Consider the following 21,037-nt stretch of genomic DNA (forward strand, 5'->3'; position numbering starts at 1 on the left):
GGGAATAGAATACAATCTTCCAGGGAAGAAGGGGTAGATAAACTGACCTATCTCTGCACACTCAGTGGATCTGCAAAATGGGTCTGACAGGATAGAGAGGCACTCAAGAGCCTCAGTCATGGTGAGGAAACAGCTCCTATTTACCATTCAAAAATAATCATACTTGATTATGTATTTTAAAAGGCAGCTTGGGAGTCTTTAGCAGAAGCATAGAGGTTGAACTTGAAAGGGGTGGTTAAGTATCAGAAGACAAAAGGGATATAAGGGCCAAGGGGAAGCTGAGTAGAAAACAGAAGGGTTCAGAGATTAGACCTGGGGTGTTGTATGTTGGGGAATGATTTCATTTTTCTGAATGGGTTGCTGCTGTTTTGCCAACTTTAACTGATCCAGCTGAATGGGCTGACCCCCTGTAGCAACTTAACAGTACTGTGTGATTTCTAACAGACAGTATATATTTGGGAACAAGACAGAATAGAGATGCAATTATGTAAGAAAAGGATCTGGCAAATTCCTCAAGGAAGTTTTTACTGACCCTCCCAGTCTGCCTTTTAGGTGACATCCTCCTCCTATGGTTTGCTGCCATAGCACCTAGCCTGTTCTTTTCACAGCACACTTATTAAGGTTCTGTCATATGTTAGTTTTTGCTATTACTCTAGAAGCTTCACAAGGTAGATAACCTATTCTTAAGACCCTTCACAATGCCATGATTATAGCAGGTATTAAACAATTACCAAATAATTCATGAATGGACGAAGGCCATCCAAATCATTATAACTTCAAATTCCTTAAGAAGTGGAATTTTCTGCTGTGTTCCCAGATGATAATCTTTTCCTCTTTTGACCAAATCTCTGTCCATTCTCTTCCTTCTACTCAAGAAATCTTTTTTTTTTTTTTTTTTTTTTTTTGCGGTACGCGGGCTTCTCACTCTTGTAGCCTCTCCCGTTGCGGAGCACAGGCTCCGGAAGCGCAGGCCCAGCAGCCATGGCTCACGCGCCCAGCCGCTCCGCGGCATGTGGGATCTTCCCAGACCGGGGCACGAACCTGCGTCCCCTGCATTGGCAGGCGGACTCTCAACCACAGCGCCACCAGGGAAGCCCGAGAAATCTTTTAATAATACTAACAGTGCTGCCCATGAGAAGGTGAGCAACAGTTATAGTAAAACCCTGGTTACCTACAGTGTATGTGAAATCCATGGTCATTCGTAGTTTGATGCTTTCTTTTGAAAACCTTTTAAGGATGTATTTGTAAACTTTCCTATCTTAGTAAGTACATCATTCAGACTTTGAGATTTGAGAAAAGCCTCACAGTTATCATTCAATCAATAAATCAGAAGGTATTGTTTGAACACCTACTCAGTACATTTGGCGTTGTACTAGTTGCTATGGGGACAGAGGAGATGTAAGATATCATGCAGGTGGGATAGCTGAGCTTGGGAACTGTGTGAGTACGTAAAACAAGATAGTGATGTGGGGCCGAGATGGGTGGTCTGGGTCATTAGTGTTGCAGGGCTTTTGACTTCTCCGGAATTGGACAGGATATAGGTCAAGTGTGTCCTGATGCCGAGACAGAACCTCAAAGTACCTTCTAAATATTAATTTTAAATTTTCCTATGCTTCAGCAGAGAATTAAAGTGCAGAGCCTTGATTAACTGAAGGTTTCAACTACTTAGGTTTTACTATACATATGGTTCACCTTTTTAGGTACAATGTATTCCTAGAAACCATCATAAAATGCATCAACATAAAGCAAATCCAGGTTGTGTATCCCTTACCCTAAAGGTATATGTGATTACTTGCATTGTCTTTAGCTATTAGCAGAAAACTGTTAAATGAGTGTATAAAAACAGGAAGAACAGAAATATAAGGATTAATTTATCGAATGAGTAGACTAGGGATATCAAAGTGGCAAAATTCAGAGACAACGTGTCAAAAAAAGAAAGTGTTATGAGTGCTGGGGAGCAGTGCAGAATGGCCAGAGAGAATAAGTGCAGTAACAGGACAAAGCTTCCCCAAGGGGAGGCATCCTGAGCTGAATTCCAGAGTTGACTGAGAGAAGGGGACACAATTGGGAGAAAGTTAACTGAATGATGCAGAAGTAAACACATCAACTCAGAGAGAGAAGGGATTGGGGGAGAGGGCACACACGGGACATTTTGGTCAATGCAGAGGAGACATGCATTCATCTTCTCATTAAACAAATATGTAGTGAGTCTCTATAATGTGCCAGATATTGCTCTAAGTCCTGAAAATAGAGCAGTGGACAAAATAGACAGAAATATCTGCCCACATGTAGTTTATATCCTAATGGGAGGAGCCAGACCATTGACAAAATAAATAGAATGTCCAGCGTGCTAGAGGGTGCTATTTGTCTAGCACCTTCTGTAGTGAAAACAAACGCAGCTGGGGAATAAGCAGCAGTGCTCACACCTTCCTCTCTAGCACTCCTCACTCCCCATCTGAGTCTGTTTTTCTCTACAGAAAGTGCTAGACATATAGCACCTTCTAGAATGCTAGACCTTCTATTTATTTTGTCTATGGTCTGCCTCCTCCCATCAGAATGTGATATCTGAGCCAAGTCCTGGAGGGAAATATGAAAGGATAGCATCTGCCTCAGTGATATGTCACTTGAAAGGAAGAGACTGGCACTTAAACGTGAATTATAATCTAATAGGTTCTATAATTTAAACTAAAATCTAATAAGTGCTAATCATTTAACAAATAATTTTTCAACAATGACTGTGTGGAAAGCATAGTTCAAGATGTATAAGAAACATTAGGAAACAAAAGGACAAAAATCCTTGTCCTCATGAGTCTTATATTTTGGGGGAAGAGGAAACAAAATAAAAAGTAAACATGGTTATACATAATTACATAGTATGTTAGAAAGTGCTAAGTGCTATGGAAAATAGTAGACCAGGATTAGGGGGATAGGTGGGAGTTGCCATTTTAAATGGATTAGACAGGCTAGACATCATTAAGAAAGGGGATGTCTGAGCCAAGTCTTAAGGGCAGTGAGAGTTAGCCTTGTGGATACTTGGTGGAGGGGATCAGAAAAAAAAGAGAGGCTATCAAGCGATGTAAGAGATGTGACATAGATGGGAAGATGGAAGGAGTGGAGGTGGCAGATTGCTGGTGTCAGGATCCTGGAAGTGAGTGAGATTGAAAGACAGGAGGTAGTGGTCAGAGAGGGTAATATGGGAAATATTGGGATTGTAGAGGGGTTGCAATTACTGGTAATTACAAGGTCTAAAGCTATGACCGTGGCTTAAGCAAGTAGCTAAATCAGAGTGGAGGACAAAATAACTGGAGAAGAGAATGAGGAAGTGGGGCATCTAGGTATTGCAAAGATGTTCTGCATATATACTGAAATTGCCATGAACTGAAATAGTAGTAGTATTGGAGAGTGTGATAAGCAATAAGTCAAAATTCTCTAGAAATGAGAAGGTATCACCCTGGCGTCAGTAAATGCCCGTAGTAATTCAGGGTTTTGAGTGATGTAATCTGAGTTAAGAGTGTCAAAACTGGGAGAAGTGAGAGTGCCCTGGAAGTGGCAATAAGAACTAAGGAGGGCCGCTATCTGCCTCTAGGCCCAGTGTCATGAGGGTCATGGGAGAAACAGCCATTACTCATGAGGTCAGCAAAGGAAGCGAACCTCAGGGGTGATTCAGTTTTCATTAGAGCAAGGAGTGGGAAAATTCATAGAAGAGACCGATATACAGGGAATTCTTCTGGAAATGGGCTAACAATTTTGGAGAGCACAAGAAGAGGGTTTCTGGAGTTGTAAAAGAGCGCAGATGAGGGGAGAAGAGAGATTGTGTACAGCCTAATAGGGATTAGAGGGGCATTTGCAAGTCTTAGACTCCTTGAAGCGACTGAGGTGAACACGGATAAGTCAGATTAGTCTTTGTGAACTCAAGGTAGATAGTGGTGATAAAGCTGTGAGTGGCAAGAGGAAGGTGGATGTTCTGGGGCTTGTTCTTGATTCTATGGAAGGAAGAGAAACGGTCTGAGGAAGCCTGACTTTGTTCTGGTGTGAGGATGCTCACGCTACTCAATCTCCTACTGAGCGGGAGATGGACATTTTTTTTGAATGCCTTGGGCTACCTCCTCAGACAATGAGCTGGAGCTGATTATCCGAGACAACGCTTTGGAAGTGAAAGGGTTTATTGAAGACTTTCCAAACTATCTAACATCATCTCCTCCCTGGGGGAATTTGCTTCTTGCTAAGTATATTTACAAACGTAATATGTAAATTATACCCACACTTGCATAATCTGCAACTAACTGAATAAACAAATAAAACACAAATAACTAAATAAAATACATACAAATAACTATAATTTAATGAAGAATGTAAGAATCACAATGCAAATTCTGTAAGGACTCAAAAGTAGCGAGATAAGCCACACCTGAAAGGAACAGGAAGGAACTGATGGCAGAGATGTAAAAGTAAGATAAGTGTCTTAACTGGATGCTGAAGAACTGGAAGGACTGTAATAGAGGGAAATGCCCAGGATGACTCTTCAGGCAGAGAGAGGAGGCATACATACTGGCCATGACTAGGGTATCAGGGGAGAAGTGAAAGTGAGAGCCATTGAGTTAGATATAGGTGAATTTGTTTGAACTTGACTACTCAGCTGGTGGGAAATCATTGAAGGCTTTTTATCTGATTGTTCAGTAGGGTAGGCAATAATGTATACAGTCAACCCTCCATATCCAGGAGTGTCACATCCCTGGATTCAACCAACCACAGATTGAAAACATTCAGAAAAAAAATTCCAGAAAGTTCCAAAAACAAAACTTGAATTTGCCACATGCTGGCAACTATTTCCATAATATTTACACTGTATTTACAAATATTTACATAGCATTAACATGAAGATTTAAAGTATATGAGAGGATGCGCATAGCTTATATGCAAATACTATGCCATTTTATATTACATAAGGGACTTGAGCATCCGTGGATTTTGGTATGGGGCGGAAGGTCCTGGAACCAACCCCCTGGAGAAACTGAGGAACATCTGTATAAAGTATTTCAGTGGTAGATGCCCAAGGTAAAAGACTGAGAAAATTGTTAACAGTAAAGCAGATGATAAATGAGAGTCTAAACTAGGTTGAAGTCCAATAAGGGAAAGATGAATGCTAAAGATACTGAGGTAAAAGCAAGAAGTATTGGTGACTAACACGTTGCTGGGATTATGGCAGAGGGAGGAGTCAATGTTGACCATGAAGATTTAAAGCAGAATAACTAGGAAAATACTGTAATTAACAGAAATAGGTCAGTCAAGTCAGGAAGAGCTACTGATAGATGGGAAGATGATTTTTATTTGAGACTTGCAGCTTTTGAAGTTCCAGTAGGAACCTACGTGGAATGTCCAGAAGACTGTTGAAAATTCAAGACAGAAACTTGAGTGAGAATTTGGAACTGCAGATACTAAGTTGATGATCATGTGCAAGCAGATGAGACTTAAAGTCATGTTAGTTCATGAAGCCATCAAGGTATAGAGTTTAGAGAGATGTAAAAACAGCCAGACATAAAAAGGGAATTAGTTGTGGGAATGGGAGAAGTGATAGTGTCCACTCACTGTTAAAAGGCAGAGCACATTTAAACATTACTAAATACTAGCTGCTAGATATAATTAGGAAATTATCTTTTGCCTTTGAGTGAGGAATTCACTAGACAGATAGAGGAAATGATCTTGGCAAGTACGAAACTCTTCTTCCTCTGAAAAGAGAACAAAGACAAATTTGACTTAAAAAAAAAAGTAATTTAGATATTCTAGGTAATATAAAGGTAAGGTTGGGTCATATCTTAAGTATGAGGACTTGGCAGAAGCGTTTGGGGATTTGAAGAGAAAGAATTAGAATAGTGAATGTGAGAAACTATGATGGAAAGTCAACAAGAGATGAATCAACAAGGCCTAGGGGTTAGGTGAAATGAGAAAGAAATTTGGAAGAAACAGTGCCCCACAAAGGCAGCTTCAGATGCTAAGGTATAAGCTGTTGCTTGGGATGCATAAACACTACTTCTGTTTATTTTTCAACTTCATGTTTAGAATTCTTGGCTCAGGAGCCTGCCTTCTGTCCCATCCTCTGGCTCCTCCTGAATTTGTCCTTTATCCTACTTTTGGTCTTTGGGTCTAATAACTCTCTCATGGTTTCATGATCCATTGGCCCCAATAGCTCATGAGAATTCCCTGCTGCAGGCCCCAGGGATTCCCAACAACTCTGTCTAAGGTGGAGGTAGTGAGATGTGGGGTGATTTGGGTGATTTTATGGAATTGGGTAAGCTGAAAATCATGAGCAAGATAATACTTTGTAAAATGTAGAAAAATGTCTGGTGATGATAACAAAGATTGGGAGGAGCATATTAGATACGAGCTGTGAACTTTGAAAGAATAGAAGTTGACACGTTTTGGGAGGCAGAGACTGGGGGAATGGGGGGAGAAGCCTACAAACAGCTAGTGAGAGCAAGAAGATTAAAGCATTGGTTGAAGATTTACCCAAAGAATGATAAACTCTAATAAAGCTGAGTTTTGATGAAGTGGAAGCAACAGCTGGACCATTTGGGGAAATATGGAGACTATGGAACAAGAATTTCATAGGACAATATGGACTATAGATTAGTTTGTGTTATAGTATCAATATAAAATGTCCTAAATTCACCAACTCTTGGTGGTTTTATAAGAGAATATCCTTGTCCTTGGAAAGTACACCTTGAAGATTATGAGGTAAAGTACTGATCATTGATATATGTATGTAGCAAGAAGTACCTAGTCAAATTCCAGCCAATGGAAGTAAACTGGGCAATTAGTTGAAATAGTTTAGGTAATTTAAATGTTATAGAATATTAAATTTCATTCCTATAAGGTAGAGTAAGGTGAAAATTTTAAAATTATAATTCAGAATTTCCTTTTCCTGAGTCCAAAAGTAAAATGAATTTTATAAGAGACACTGAAGTATTTAGAATCATCTTTGGCTTGAAGATTGAAGTGATTTTATTATAGAGAATGGACTATAAAATATATTATTAATGTGTACTTCAAACTATATTAGTATTAGTGCTAATATTAATACTAATTACTAAGATACTTAATCTTACACTTGGTATTAGTACACACTCCTTTCAATTTTTCATGCTGCTGAAGCCTTGCAAGGAATTCCAAGTAGAATATAAAAAATAATTTTTTAACCTGAAAAAAATTTTTATCATCTCACAGCTGAGCTCAATCTGTTTGAAGGAGCATTACAATAATTTACTCCTCGATCTGAATAGGTTATATAAACCAGGTAAATATAGTATAGGGATAAATGACTTTAGTTAACCACAAATTGATCTGTAAGTCAAAAGATTTATATAATGTGTCATTGGCATACTTTTTAAAAACCACAAAGTAATTTAATATTTTTATATATATTCTCAAGAAAGGAATATATTTCCCCACTGTGCTCTGATTGTCCTTTATCTAACGAATAATATTCTATCAAAGTTAATTTACAATGCTAATCTTAAATAAACTTTATTGATAAATATTATATCAATAAATCAACCTTACTGATAAAATTTACATCATTTAAAGCGTCAAATGAACAGTTTTTGACAGATGTATAGACCTGCGAAACTAACACTACAAACAACATACAGAACACTTTCATCCCAGCAAAAGTTTGTTTGTACTTCTTTGCTGACAAGGTTAAAACATAAAACAATGAATGATTCCGCATTACAGACAACTGATGAGTAACTGATATATATAACATATAGGGTTGTGGATGACCTTTAAAAACACATCTTTCATATTATAAATTACATCTTAAAATGTCCGCATAAACTAACAGGACTGTACATGCTATAAAGCAAAAGTTTTCCACCAATCGTCATTTTAACTCATACTCTACTTTTTAAAGTGTTTTCACAACACAGTAGATGAATACAGCATATAAAGAGCAGGAGCATTTTCCCTACCTCATCAGCAAGGAAGCAAAACCTCAGCAAAGTTAAATTATGAAGCCAAGGTCTGAGAATAGGCAGTTAGGACAAGAACAAGTTGCTTGCTTCCCTGTTCCAGATTTGGCTTCCAGGGCAGAACTGGAAATTCACAAATGGAAACTGCAACTGCAAACACCATTTCAAGTGCTTCTGCCTAATTAGCATGCAGCCCAGAACTGTCCCCTGGCAAGATATTGGGGAAACACAGTAGTAAAAGGAGAAGCTCTCTCCCTTGCTGAAAAAGTGCCAACCAATCTGATTCAGGCACTTGGTAAGACATTCAAGCTGGGGCTTTGGTGTTAAAACTCAAAGTTTCCTTGTGCTTAGAAATAAAGTGAATTTTGAAAAGGGCACTGAAGTACTTAGGGAAGTCTTTGGCACTGAGGACAGAAAATAATCCTACTGGGGAGAATCTAACATCCTCATCTCTAGAGTGGGACTGATGATAGGAAAGTAATGACATACTACTAGTATGAAAGAATTGTCTTCAGCTACATGGAAATTATTATTGAGTCATCACTTAAGAATTAATAATAGTACTAATTAACAAGGGTTTTAGGTTTTAAATCATACTTCGGTATAATTGTCTTTCTTTATGTTTTTCTCTGTTCTATACAGGACAATGTTTAAGAGAAGAGGCTTTGTAGTCAGAATTGGGTTCACACTTGGTCTCTGTGCTTACTAGCTCTCTGACTTTGAGATGAGACTTTGCCTGAGTTTTAGTTAGTTCCTCATCTTTAAAATGGGCTTAGATGTGCTTTCCTCATAGGACTTTTATAAATTTTCAGTGAGGTAATACATATAAAGTGCTTGGGACAGGGCCCAAATGAGAGTAATCACTTAATAAATATTTGGGGTTTTTTCCCTAATTTTATCCTATCATATATATAGGTTTGATTTTCAAGTGGCAGAGTCAACTATAGATACCTTTTTGGTCTTTGAAGTGTAATTACAGGAAAACCAAATGCTGAATTAACTAAAATTCACTTCGAGTTTTAATTTATTTTTTTACTTAGAATAAAATTCTTTACAATATAGGGTGTTTCCCTGCTGCTCCAATCAAGTGCACACCTGCAACGTGACTTCAAGATTAAAAGATACAATGAAAAAAATGTATTCCTACTATCCTGGGGCATTTGGGTTTTGACATGAATAGCACTATGATTTTTTTTTTTAGGGGGGAGAAAGGAAATTCATACATGCCAAGAGTTGGAGAGGAAAATAGGAAGAGCCCCTAGAACTCTAGTGTGTTAGATTAAAAAACATTATTTGGAGGAACAGAGTGGGAAACCGGTGAATATTTTGGCTTTTATAAAAAGGGAGTGTGCCTCATAAACAGGACAGTTGGAATGTATGGAAAAGTTCCAGTTAAAACAAGACACAAAGCACATGACTAATATTGCTTTTCCAAGTTAGACAAATGCAGCTTTAACCAGAATTTGCCTCAGAGGGGCCTCTGGAGCCCTCCTTGAATCTTGAGATTTTGATCCTTTTTCAAGTTCCAAGTCTGAAGTAGGAAAGCAATATTGAGAGATGCTGTGTTTTTGCCCCTCACCTTTCTTCCTGAGTTTCCCTCGCTTTGTCACAAATTCCCACCAGGTGAGTGAATGTCAGAAGACAAACTGATATGCACAGGCAAAGGAGTAAATGCAAAACTTGATTCGAGCCTCTTCTTGTTGAACTATCTTGTTGAATACCTGCTTGGCCCACCAAAAGAAAATTCACTGTTAGGAAATAATATGAACTGCAAAGTCATTTTCAAATGCAAATGACAAGTACTCTTTATACTCTTTTGTCTCCTTCCCATTTCAAAGAAGATATAACCTAAAAAACAATCAAACAAATTTCAGCCAGATTTCTGCATTTTACCTATCTTTCAAACCTGACGGTTTGTCCTTAATGTGAAGAGATTCCCTCATCAATAATAACTCATGGGAGCTTCCCTGGTGGCGCAGTGGTTAAGAATCCACCTGCTAATGCAGGGGACACAGGTTCAAGCCCTGGTCTGGGAAGATCCCACATGCCGCGGAGCAACTAAGCGCGTGCGCCACAACTACTGAGCCTGCGCTCTAGAGCCCGGGAGCCACAACTACTGAGCCCACGTGCCACAACTGCTGAGCCCGAGTGCCACAACTACTGAAGTCTGAGCGCCTAGAGCCCCTTCTCTGCAACAAGAGAAGCCACCGCAGTGAGAAGCCTGTGCGCCACGAGGAAGCCCACTCGCCACAACTGGAGAGAGCCTGCGTGCAGTAAAGAAGACCCAATGCAGCCAAAAATAAATAAAATAAATTTTTTTTAAAAAGAAATAATAGCTGAGAACTTCTCAACCTGAAGAGAGAACTGGATATGCAAATACATGAAGCTTATAGATCACACTATAAAAAATAATAATAATAATAACTCATGGTATTTTATTTCTCCTTGTACACTTTCTATCACCTGAGCACGGATTGCCTTGTGTATTGTTTTTATTTCTTGTTCTACACACCAAACTACTGTGCATTTAGGGTAACCTGAGGCCTCAGCTTGCCTGAGGAGTTTCAGTTTACACCTGTTTCACCAGTGTAATTAATAGTTCCCCCTTTCAAGTTAAAATTGTTCTGGTATAGAGCATAAATTCCACAATCACCGAAGATGGCCTGCAATCAGAACTTTTTCAAAGCAAAGTTGGTTAAAATGTGTGTAAATGAGTCACAATAAAAGTTTCTGATATGACCCCTCCAGACTAGCCTTCTTGATGTGGCCCATTTCAACACAAATGAGTGTCATCAGTGGCTTCACAATGGTTCTTCTTGTAAATTCCATCATGAACTAGAGTTTTGATTTATGCCATCCCAGCGTACTTTAAATACTGACTCATGTTGGGATTGCCCCAAACAGGGCAGGGCAGACTAATGGAATGTGAAGCATTGCCCTAACATTTCTTAACCTGCCCAGTGTTGAAAGTGGCTTTATTTTCCCCGTTTGTGTTCCAAAAATCTTTATGCTAGCATAAAACCCTATTGTACTCACGTGATTTTCTGCTATATAACAAGGGAGGTTGAAATTTGTCCCTGAAACGAGGATTACATGTAATAAAAGTCTAATACACCTGGTTAATAAGAAGAAAAGATACTAATGCTATTTCCTAACATTGGCATTATAAGGAAGTTCCTCTCAGTAAGAAGGTACTCAACCTCATAGGGGCATAAAACATTTGCTGAAATGGAATCTGATTTAGATCTCAACAATAAGAAAAAAAAAGTGAATTTGGTAGTTTTGCATCTGATAAATATAAAATGAAATAGCATTCAAAAGTGCTATTTCAATTCAGTATCATTCTATCACATATTCAGAGTTCTTTAGAAAGAAACTAGCCTTGCTTTAAAATAAATCAGCGGCACTGTACAACATCAGAAGACCAAATGTAAGGAAAAGAAACTTGTCACTAGAGAGTGGCATGGACATATATACACTACCAAACGTAAAATAGATAGCTAGTGGGAAGCAGCCGCATAGCACAGGGAGATCAGCCTGGTGCTTTGTGACCACCTAGAGGGGTGGGATAGGGAGGGTGGGAGGGAGGGAGACGCAAGAGGGAAGAGATATGGGAACATATGTATATGTATAACTGATTCACTTTGTTATAAAGCAGAAACTAACACACCATTGTAAAGCAATTATACTCCAATAAAGATGTTAAAAAAAAAAGAAATTTGTCACTATAGGTATATTTGGTTTTTTTCACATTTGGAAACATCAAGATGAGGTCATCCAGATGTGAAACATTAAGTAAACATAGTTATATTGCCTTCTGCAATAAATAGGTTTCGGTAAGAAAGATTATTTTAAAATGCATATTCAGGAGCTAGAAAGACCTGAGAAATTAAATTGACAAATCAAACTCAACTTAGAATATCAATTAATCATCCCACATTAATTGAGTGTGTACCAGGTGCTAGGCTCAGACACTGAGGAAAGAAAGAAAATACATGTAAGCACTTGTTTTCTAGGAACTGACAGTCTAGTAGTCTTACTTTTCCAAAGAATAGCAAAACATGAAAAAACACAGTCTCTTTAGGGTGGATGATCTGTTTCATATAAAGTAATGTTATACTTAACATTTCTAAAAAAGCAGTTATATTAATTCTGCTCAAGTCTTTCTCTTATTAATTTTTTTTCATTTTTTCATTGAGATATAGTTGACATACAATATTGTAAGTTACTGGTGTACAACAGAGTGATTTACAATTTTTAAAGGTTATATTCCTTTTATAGTTATTGTAAAATACTGGTATATTCCCTGTGTTGTACAATATATCTTTCTAGCTTTTTTTTTAATACATAATAGTTTGTAACTCTTAATCCTCTACCTATATCTTGCCCCTCCCCCCTTCTCTCTCCCCACTGGTAACTAATAGTTTGTTCTCTATATCTCTGAGTCTGTTTCCTTTCTGTTATATTCACTAGTTTGTTTTATTTTATATATTCCACATATAAGTAACATCATACAGTATTTGTCTTTCTCTGACTTATTTCACTTAGTATAATACCCTCCAAGTCCATCCATGTTGTTGCAAATGGCAAAATTTCATTCTTTTTCATGGATGAGTAATATTCCATTGTGTGTGTGTGTGTGTGTGTGTGTGTGTGTGTGTGTGTGTGTGTGTGTATACCACATCTTCTATATCCATTCATCTATTGACGGACACTTATGTTCCTTCCATATCTTGGCAACTGTAAATAATGCTGCTATGAACATCTCATTAATTTATATTTTGAATCTCAGATGAAAAACTGTCTGAGGCATTGTGTTCATCTGCTAGTAAGAGGGCCTTTAAAAATAGTGGCTTAAGTAAGATTGGGGTGAATTTTCCTCTTAATGTCAGAAACAGTTCTGAGAGACAACCCAGAAAGGGGGCAGGAACTCCACAGTGATGAGCGGCCTGGGCTTCTTTACTTTTGCCATCTTTACTATTGGCTTCTATGGAAAAGGTTACCTCAAGTATGAAGATTGCTGCTGCTGTTTGAGACATCACATCCATGTTCCAGGCAGGAAGAAGCAGGACAAGCATAAGACAAAAGGGGCCTTCCAGCTGAATCAGCCCTCTTTTTGAAGAACTTTGACAGAAGCCCCATTCAGCAATTTCTGCCTCCTCATCCTAGTCATATGACCATGTAAGTGAGGCTGGAAAGTGTGATGTTCCAGTTCTTCTCAATGCCATCTTCAGCAAAATTAAGATACTCTTAGTAAAGAACAGGCAGGCAAATAGCAATCTCTGCCTGCTACTCTAATTATTTATCACTCTCTGGGGTACATCATTTTAGTAGATGTTGCTGGCACCCCATCTGGAATCCTTTTATAGGTTGGCACACCATCCCCAGCTACTGTGAATTCTGGCTGTTAATGGCTCACAAATGCCACCTTCTCAGAATTGGCTTCCACCAAAGCAAACTACATGGCTCAAAGATATCTGGGACTTTAACCTACCCTGACCCCACCCTATGCCCTCCAGGCTGCCTGCAGCCAATGACTGACTGGTATGAGGGTATAAATGTTAGACCACACTTGCCTCAAGGTGGGATGACTCCATGGTGTCAATTGGGTATGACTTCTGGGTTGGATCAGACTGAGATCAGACTTGGACTGCACCAACATCTTTGCTGAGCACCTTGTCCTGAGCTTCTCATCTCACTTCCCTTCTCAAAAATCACTTGCCAAGAATCTCTCTCAGGTTCTTCCTCTGAGGATCTAAGACAATTATTTTTTCTTAGAATCCCCTCACCCTTTTTCCTGAGCCACTATATAAGAATTGAACATTATCATACCACCACCTTTTCTCCAAATACATCTTTAGACTATCAAACCTAATCACTGGAAATACTAACAGGGAGACAAGAAAGAAAGAAAGCCAAGGTGTTTTTCACTGAACATAAATGTAGGTGTATGTTTCTTCAAGTGCAAGTAGAGGCAAAATTATTTAGACAAAATGGTTTTCTCATAAAGGTACTCATTTTCATTTATATGGGCTGAATGCTTATTTGCTACAAGTTCAAAAGAAATTAAGCAGTATGTTAGAGGTAGAGTAGAAAAATTTGCCAATCTAGGCTAGATGCTGCTGCTGGAGAATAGTATTTTCTGAATTATAGTTTAGTAACAAACTACAAATATTAAAGTGAATTTTTTCAACTAATTCTATATGAGCACACTTGAAATATGCATTTGTTGCATAAAAATTATTTTAGTAGTTGAAGTTTTGCCACATAAGTATTATTATAATTATTTTAATTATATCTGCTTCTTTGTCTATTTCAAAAGTAAAATTATGTTTCATGTATTCTGAATACTAATTAAAAGAGGAAATGAAGAACACATAAATGAACAATTCAATTTTGTATTATTTATGTGAACTCCAAGGAAAAAACTAGAAGAAAAAAGAGAAATACCAATAGTTGTATTATTTCTTTGCTCTCCCTGTTTTGAGATACTGCCTCAGGCACTAACTTCCTTGTAATACATTTCTTTTTTTTTTAATATAATATTAGTTACTATTATTAGTTCTTGTTACCTAGATAAAATTTTTTAAACATTTTTATTGGAGTATAATTGCTTTACAATGGTGTGTTAGTTTCTGCTCTATAACAAAGTAAATCAGTTATACATATACATATGTTCCTATATCTCTTCCCTCTTGCATCTCCCTCCCTCTCACTCTCCCTATCCCACCCCTCTAGGTGGTCACAAAGCACCGAGTTGATCTCCCTGTGCTATGCGGCTGCTTCCCACTAGCTATCTATTTGACGTTTGGTAGTGTATATATGGCCATGCCACTCTCTCACTTTGTCACAGCTTACTCTTCCCCCTCCCCATATCCTCAAGTCCATTCTCTAGTAGGTCTGTGTCTTTACTCCCGTCTTACCCCTAGGTTCTTCATGACCTTTTTTTTTTTTTCTTACATTCCATATATATGTGTTAGCATATGGTATTTGTTTTTCTCTTTCTGACTTACTTCACTCTGTATGACAGACTCTAGGTCCATCTACCTCACTACAAATATCTCAATTTCATTTCTTTTTATGGCTGAGTAATATTCCATTGTATATATGGGCCACATCTTTATCCATTCATCTGATGATGGACACTTAGGTTGTTTCCATGTCCTGGCTATTGTAAATAGGGCAGCAATGAACATTTTGGTACATGACTCTTTTTGAATTATGGTTTTCTCAGGGTATATGCCCAGTAGTGGGATTGCTGGGTCATATGGTAGTTCTATTTGTAGTTTTTTAAGGAACCTCCATACTGTTCTCCATAGTGGCTGTATCAATTCACATTCCCACCAACAGTGCAAGAGTGTGTTCCCTTTTCTCCACACCCTCTCCAGCATTTATTGTTTCTAGATTTTTTGATGATGGCCATTCTGACCAGTGTGAGATGATATCGCATTGTAGTTTTGATTTGCATTTCTCTAATGATTAATGATGTTGAGCATTCTTTCATGTGTTTGTTGGCAGTCTGTATATCTTCTTTGGAGAAATGTCTACTTAGGTCTTCTGCCCATTTTTGGATTGGGTTGTTTGTTTTTTTGTTATTGAGCTGCATGAGCTGCTTGTAAATCTTGGAGATTAAGCCTTTGTCAGTTGCTTCATTTGCAAATATTTTCTCCCATTCTGAGTGTTGTCTTTTGGTCTTGTTTATGGTTTCCTTTGCTGTGCAAAAGCTTTGAAGTTTCATTAGGTCCCATTTGTTTATTTTTGTTTTTATTTCCATTTATCTAGGAGGTGGGTCAAAAAGGATCTTGCTGTGATTTAGAGTCTTCTGTCTATGTTTTCCTCTAAGAGTTTGATAGTGTCTGGCCTTACATTTAGGTCTTTAATCCATTTTGAGTTTATTTTTATGTATGGTGTTAGGGAGTGTTCTAATTTCATTCTTTTACATGTACCTGTCCAGTTTTCCCAGCACCACTTATTGAAGAGGCTGTCTTTTCTCCACTGTATATTCTTGCCTCCTTTATCAAAGATAAGGTGACCATATGTGCGTGGGTTTATCTCTGGGCAGGTGGACTTTGGGAGCAAGATATATTATTTTTTCCCCTTTCCCTCTTTTTGTGAGTGTGTATGTGTATGCTTCTGTGTGAGATTTTGTCTGTATAGCTTTGCTTTCACCATTTGTCCTAGGGTTCTGTCTGTCCGGTTTTTTGTTTTTTTTTTTACTTTAAAAAAATTTTTTTTCTTAATTATTTTTTATTTTAACAACTTTATTTTATTTTATCCTCTTTCTCTCTATTTTTTCTCCCTTTTATTCTGAGCCATGTGGATGAAAGGCTCTTGGTGCTCCAGCCAGGCATGAGGGCTGTGCCTCTGAGGTGGGAGAGCCAAGTTCAGGACACTGGTCCACAAGAGACCTCCCAGCTCCACATAATATCAAACGGCAAACACCTCCCAGACATCTCCATCTCAACACCAAGACCCAGCTTCACTCAACGACCAGCAAGCTACAGTGCTGGACACCCTATGCCAAACAACTAGCAAGACAGGAACACAACCCCACCCATTAGCAGAGAGGCTGCCTAAAATCATAATAAGGCCACAGACACCCCAAAACACACCACCGGATGTGATCCTGCCCACCAGAGAGACAAGATCCAGCCTCATCCACCAGAACACAGGCACTAGTCCCCTCCACCAGGAAGCCTACACAACCCACTGAACCAACCTTGTAATACATTTCTAAGCTCTTCCACGTTTCCCTACTCAGATCCATCTTTTCCAAAGAGCTTCCCATGCTTCCACCTTTTCTCCCTTGCCCCTTTACTTAATCGCTATTGAAATTTAACTGTGACTTTGGTTCTGTTTCCTGTGCCTGATTTTCAAAGAAGGAGACCTAAACCACCTCCTCCCTCCCTATATTTTTGTAGGGGCCTTTACGAAACAGTTCCTCAGTCAAAACTTGGAATAAGTAGATAATTACAAGTGATTAAAACACGAATCTATTTCTTTAACTTTTATATCAAATGATAACACATTAAATGTCGTGTATGCAAGAACTTTCAGTAATCAGGTAATGTATTTTGAAGATATCTGTAACATTTACATGACTATGATATACACCTAGAACAAGGAAACCCTGAAGTTATACTCCAAACTTTATTCTACATATACTCAGTTTGCCTGGTTTTGACTGTTATCAAAGTAGAATACATATCCATTATAACAGTGTTTATTTTGTTTTTTTTTTTAAGGAAGCAATTTTACATAATTATACAAGTTTAATTTAATTAGTATAGTAAATGCAATTAGGAAGAGGATGCTGTCTGGAAAAAATGCATTTCTGCGTTTTTTACAAATCATTCTGTCTAGGAGTAACAGGAGGATCTAGAATGATTGATTCTAAATACCACGGACGATAATCTTTATCAGTTTTCGGTTCATTCTTCCAGATAACTATGGACATCCTTTAAATTTTGTTGAAATTTTGTGGTGTAGACTTTAGACCATAAAAACATTAGAAATGTTTCCTAGAACTTTCACTTGATCTGATCACGTGACTTATGGAAAGATCCCAAGCTAAACGTTGAAATTTCTACGGTCTTTAGGTTATTTTTTTCCTGGTCCATTTTCTTCTTCCTTTCACTTCTGTAGATTAAACACCCTCAAAATAATATTAATAAACATATCATCTAAACAGGATCATTTTTCTTGCAGTTAAATAGACTGAGAAATGTCAGCCTTGGAACCAGGGAAGTATTAACAGAACCAAAGTCTCTGTGTCCCTTGGTCATCATCCTTAGGTGTCTGAAGTTTGAGAACAGAGGTTGGCACTAGAACTTTTAAAAGAAAACAGAAAGCAAAATTCAGAGAGAACAGGGCTTCCCTGGTGGCGCAGTGGTTAAGAATCCGCCTTCCAATGCAGGGGACACGGGTTCGAGCCCTGGTCAGGAAAGTTCCCACATGCCGCGGAGCAACTAATCCCGTGTACCACAACTACTGAGCCTGCGCTCTAGAGCCCACGTGACACAACTACTGAAGCCCATGTGCTTAGAGCCCGTGCTCCACAACAAGAGAAACAGCTGCAATGAGAAGCCTGTGCACTGCAACGAAGAGTAGCCCCCGCTCAACACAACTAAAGAAAGCGCACACGCAGCAACGAAGACCCAACACAGCTGAAAATCAATTAATTAATTAATTTAAAAAAAAGATTCAGAGAGAACAGATGTTTGCTTATAAATTGATTATTTACTACATATGCTATAGACGTAGGAGCCTGACTTGAACTTGAACCAGGTTAACTTAAGACAGAGTCAGACAACCATTTGAAACAAAGACCAAAGTCATAGAATCTGCAGCTTCCCTTCTAGGAGACTGCAGTCTTAACTGCCACAGCAAAAGTCCTACCTATTCAGTGAAAGGCTTGCTCAACTCTGATCTGAAATAGACTTAATTCCATTTTCCAGCTGGGTCAAGCTTAAGAGTTGGTAAAGGTCAAGTTAGGTCTGCAAATGTGCTTGACTTCTAGACCTAAACTGATTTGCTTTCTGAGAACGAAACTAAAAAGGTCACTCCTCTTCTGAATACTTTAGGAATAAGCAGGTTTTAAAGTTTTGGAGGATAAGCCAGATGGAAGATTTTTAGGTTATGGAGTCTTCATAGTTGGTGACCACACTGTAGTAAAGAGAGCCCAAACATTAGTTTTTTTAGTCCTTGGAATTCTAGGCCAGTGAAGAAAATTCTAGCCCAGTGCAGTGCATCTAGATCAGGGAAGATGTTTTGGATGGTGTATTTTAAAAGCTGATGTAAAGCCAAGGACAAAGGATGAAGGGGACAGAAGAGATGGATAATAGAACAATGAGATGTTAAGGAAGAATGCTTTTAGCTTAACTCATTGGTGTCTGGGGAAATACAGGGAAGAGTGCTCACTACCACCCCAGTTATTTCAGTTTTCAAAATACATTTTGGTCTAGAATTGCACATACTTCCCAATATTCCAATGCACCTCTCTGCTATGTTTACTTCTCTGTATTCCTCTCTCTCTCTTCACTGCCAACACCCATCCCATGCCACCTCCAGGTCAGAACCGTTTTAAGCCTGTCTTCAAGAATGTTGGGGCAAGTTGAGAGAGAAGGAAAAGAGAAACCAATTAGATGGGGATAGCTAGAGATTTTGTAGACTCTATCCCCTTTCAAACTCCAATGTACATGTGTGATTGGGCACACACACAGTCTTCTTTCATGCCTATTACATTTTTTAAAAAGAGATGAACACAAATGAGAAGAAACAAAATGAGAGGGCAAAGAGACATACTAGGTATCACTGCCTCTGGGGAGCCATCTGTAAACATGCCCTCTTCTCTGACCCCTGCCCTTCCCTCTAAGTAGAGTGAGAAGATCCTCACCATATTCCCATAGTGCATTGGTGATATTTTGTTATGCTTATCACCCTGTATTTTATTGTTTTCTTATACAGTTTTCACCTCACCTGGACTGTGAACTACTTAAAGCCAGGATGTCTATGTTATTTACTGTGTGCATGTGAGATGGGTAGAATGCTGTGATTTCCCATGTCCTTGGGACATTTCATTGTAAAGGATGGAGTATGGGAAGCATGTGATTGTTCCACTAAAACCTCATGATAAAATAATTTATGACTCTCTCTTTATTATATTTTATATGTTTAAGTCTGTAATATGAGCCTCTTTTTAATGATCTAAGTAGTGGCTAGAAGGATAAAGGTAAATAGTATCCAGGCACAACTATGTTATTAACACATAACAGACAAGTGTGGGTAGCTATGGAAAAGTGAATTGGTCATAATCTTAAAGTGGTCCAGTCAGAGAAACTAAATTAGGTTAACTAAAACAACCCATTCATTTTAACCACTTTACTTCTAAAATACTGAATCATTGCCACTTTGTCTGGTTCTGATATCCTTCATGCCAAAATAATCAATATTAATAGTCAGAATTACCAAGCGAACTACTGTGTATGTCCATCAAGAATGTTTCTCAGAAACTTCATTCACTGTGACTCAATATGGATTTACATGTTGAAATTGAGGTCTGTATATGATTATTTTTACAGAAAAATTCTAGATCCAAAAACACCTCATTGGTTCAGATAATATGAACTACAGTGAAACTTTAGCACACTAAAATATTTGGAGGATCCTCTGCCATTGCAACAGAGTTTCAAACGAAACCCCAAAACCTAAAGTCATATTTTTATCACCTTCTTTTCCCTAATTTTATAAAACCAGATGATAGCTATCCAGAAAATACGGTACATATTAATTGCAGTGATCAGGTTAACAATTCCCAAAGAAATTATATATTTTTGATGTCATATACTTAAATCTATGGGTCAGCTTATGTCAGTTTTCAAAATACATTTTGGTCTAGAATTGCACATACTTCCCAATATCAGAGTAAACCGTAATGCCTCATTTTATCCTCCATTACAGAAGACAATAGATGTGCATCTTCGAATGCAGTGTCCTGCACCAAGTGCCTTGCGCTGGGTCCGGAATGTGGATGGTGTGCTCAAGAGGTGTGCCTTTTTCTTTCTTTCCTTTTTTGCTCTTTTCTCTTCTCCTTAAAGTTGACCTTCTTTCTAGCATGATTTCACTGACCTAATATTCTGTGCCTTGAAGATGCATCAGGAAAAAGAAAGATACTGCTGAGCATCAGGAAAATTTTCTTTGGTTTCATGCTTGGAAACAGCATATCTGGCTGAATATAAGTATAACCTTTTTATTAGGAAAATTATGGTAATTTTGAAATGAAGTGCAAACCATTTTATGTTTTCCATCTGTTCTATAGAGAGAATTGGCAAACACGGATAGTAACTTTTGATAGGTCAGTAGGCTTTGTGCAAAATTCTTGCTGCAGCTTGGGGCATTAGGTTATATATCCAAGTTGGATCGTTGTCTTGTGCTTGCTTATTAAAGAAAAGCAAGCTAATTTATTGTTCCATCTCATTTGTTTTTATTTGAAATACTTGGAGATAAGTGATTTGCTCCATTTCATAACACTGTACATCAGTTCACTGGCTACTTATGCAAAATGGGATGCT

The 21,037-nt window shown here is 38.1% G+C and overlaps 1 protein-coding gene across 2 annotated transcripts in view; it reads left to right on the forward strand.

The window, feature by feature from the left end:
* ITGB8 (integrin subunit beta 8) overlaps nt 1–21,037 on the forward strand; it is a 97,478-nt gene that overhangs the window by 17,423 nt on the left and 59,018 nt on the right. For both annotated transcript variants that reach the window (XM_027102644.1, XM_027102645.1), the window contains one exon: nt 20,427–20,512. In XM_027102644.1, coding sequence (XP_026958445.1) covers nt 20,427–20,512 — 86 coding nt within the window. Of the gene's footprint in view, nt 1–20,426; nt 20,513–21,037 lie in introns of those variants that run through there.

The sequence above is a fragment of the Aethalodelphis obliquidens genome, unplaced genomic scaffold (genome assembly GCF_003676395.1).
Source record: "Aethalodelphis obliquidens isolate GAN/ISIS:26980383/991018 unplaced genomic scaffold, ASM367639v1 scaffold5, whole genome shotgun sequence".
NCBI lineage: Eukaryota > Metazoa > Chordata > Mammalia > Artiodactyla > Delphinidae > Aethalodelphis > Aethalodelphis obliquidens.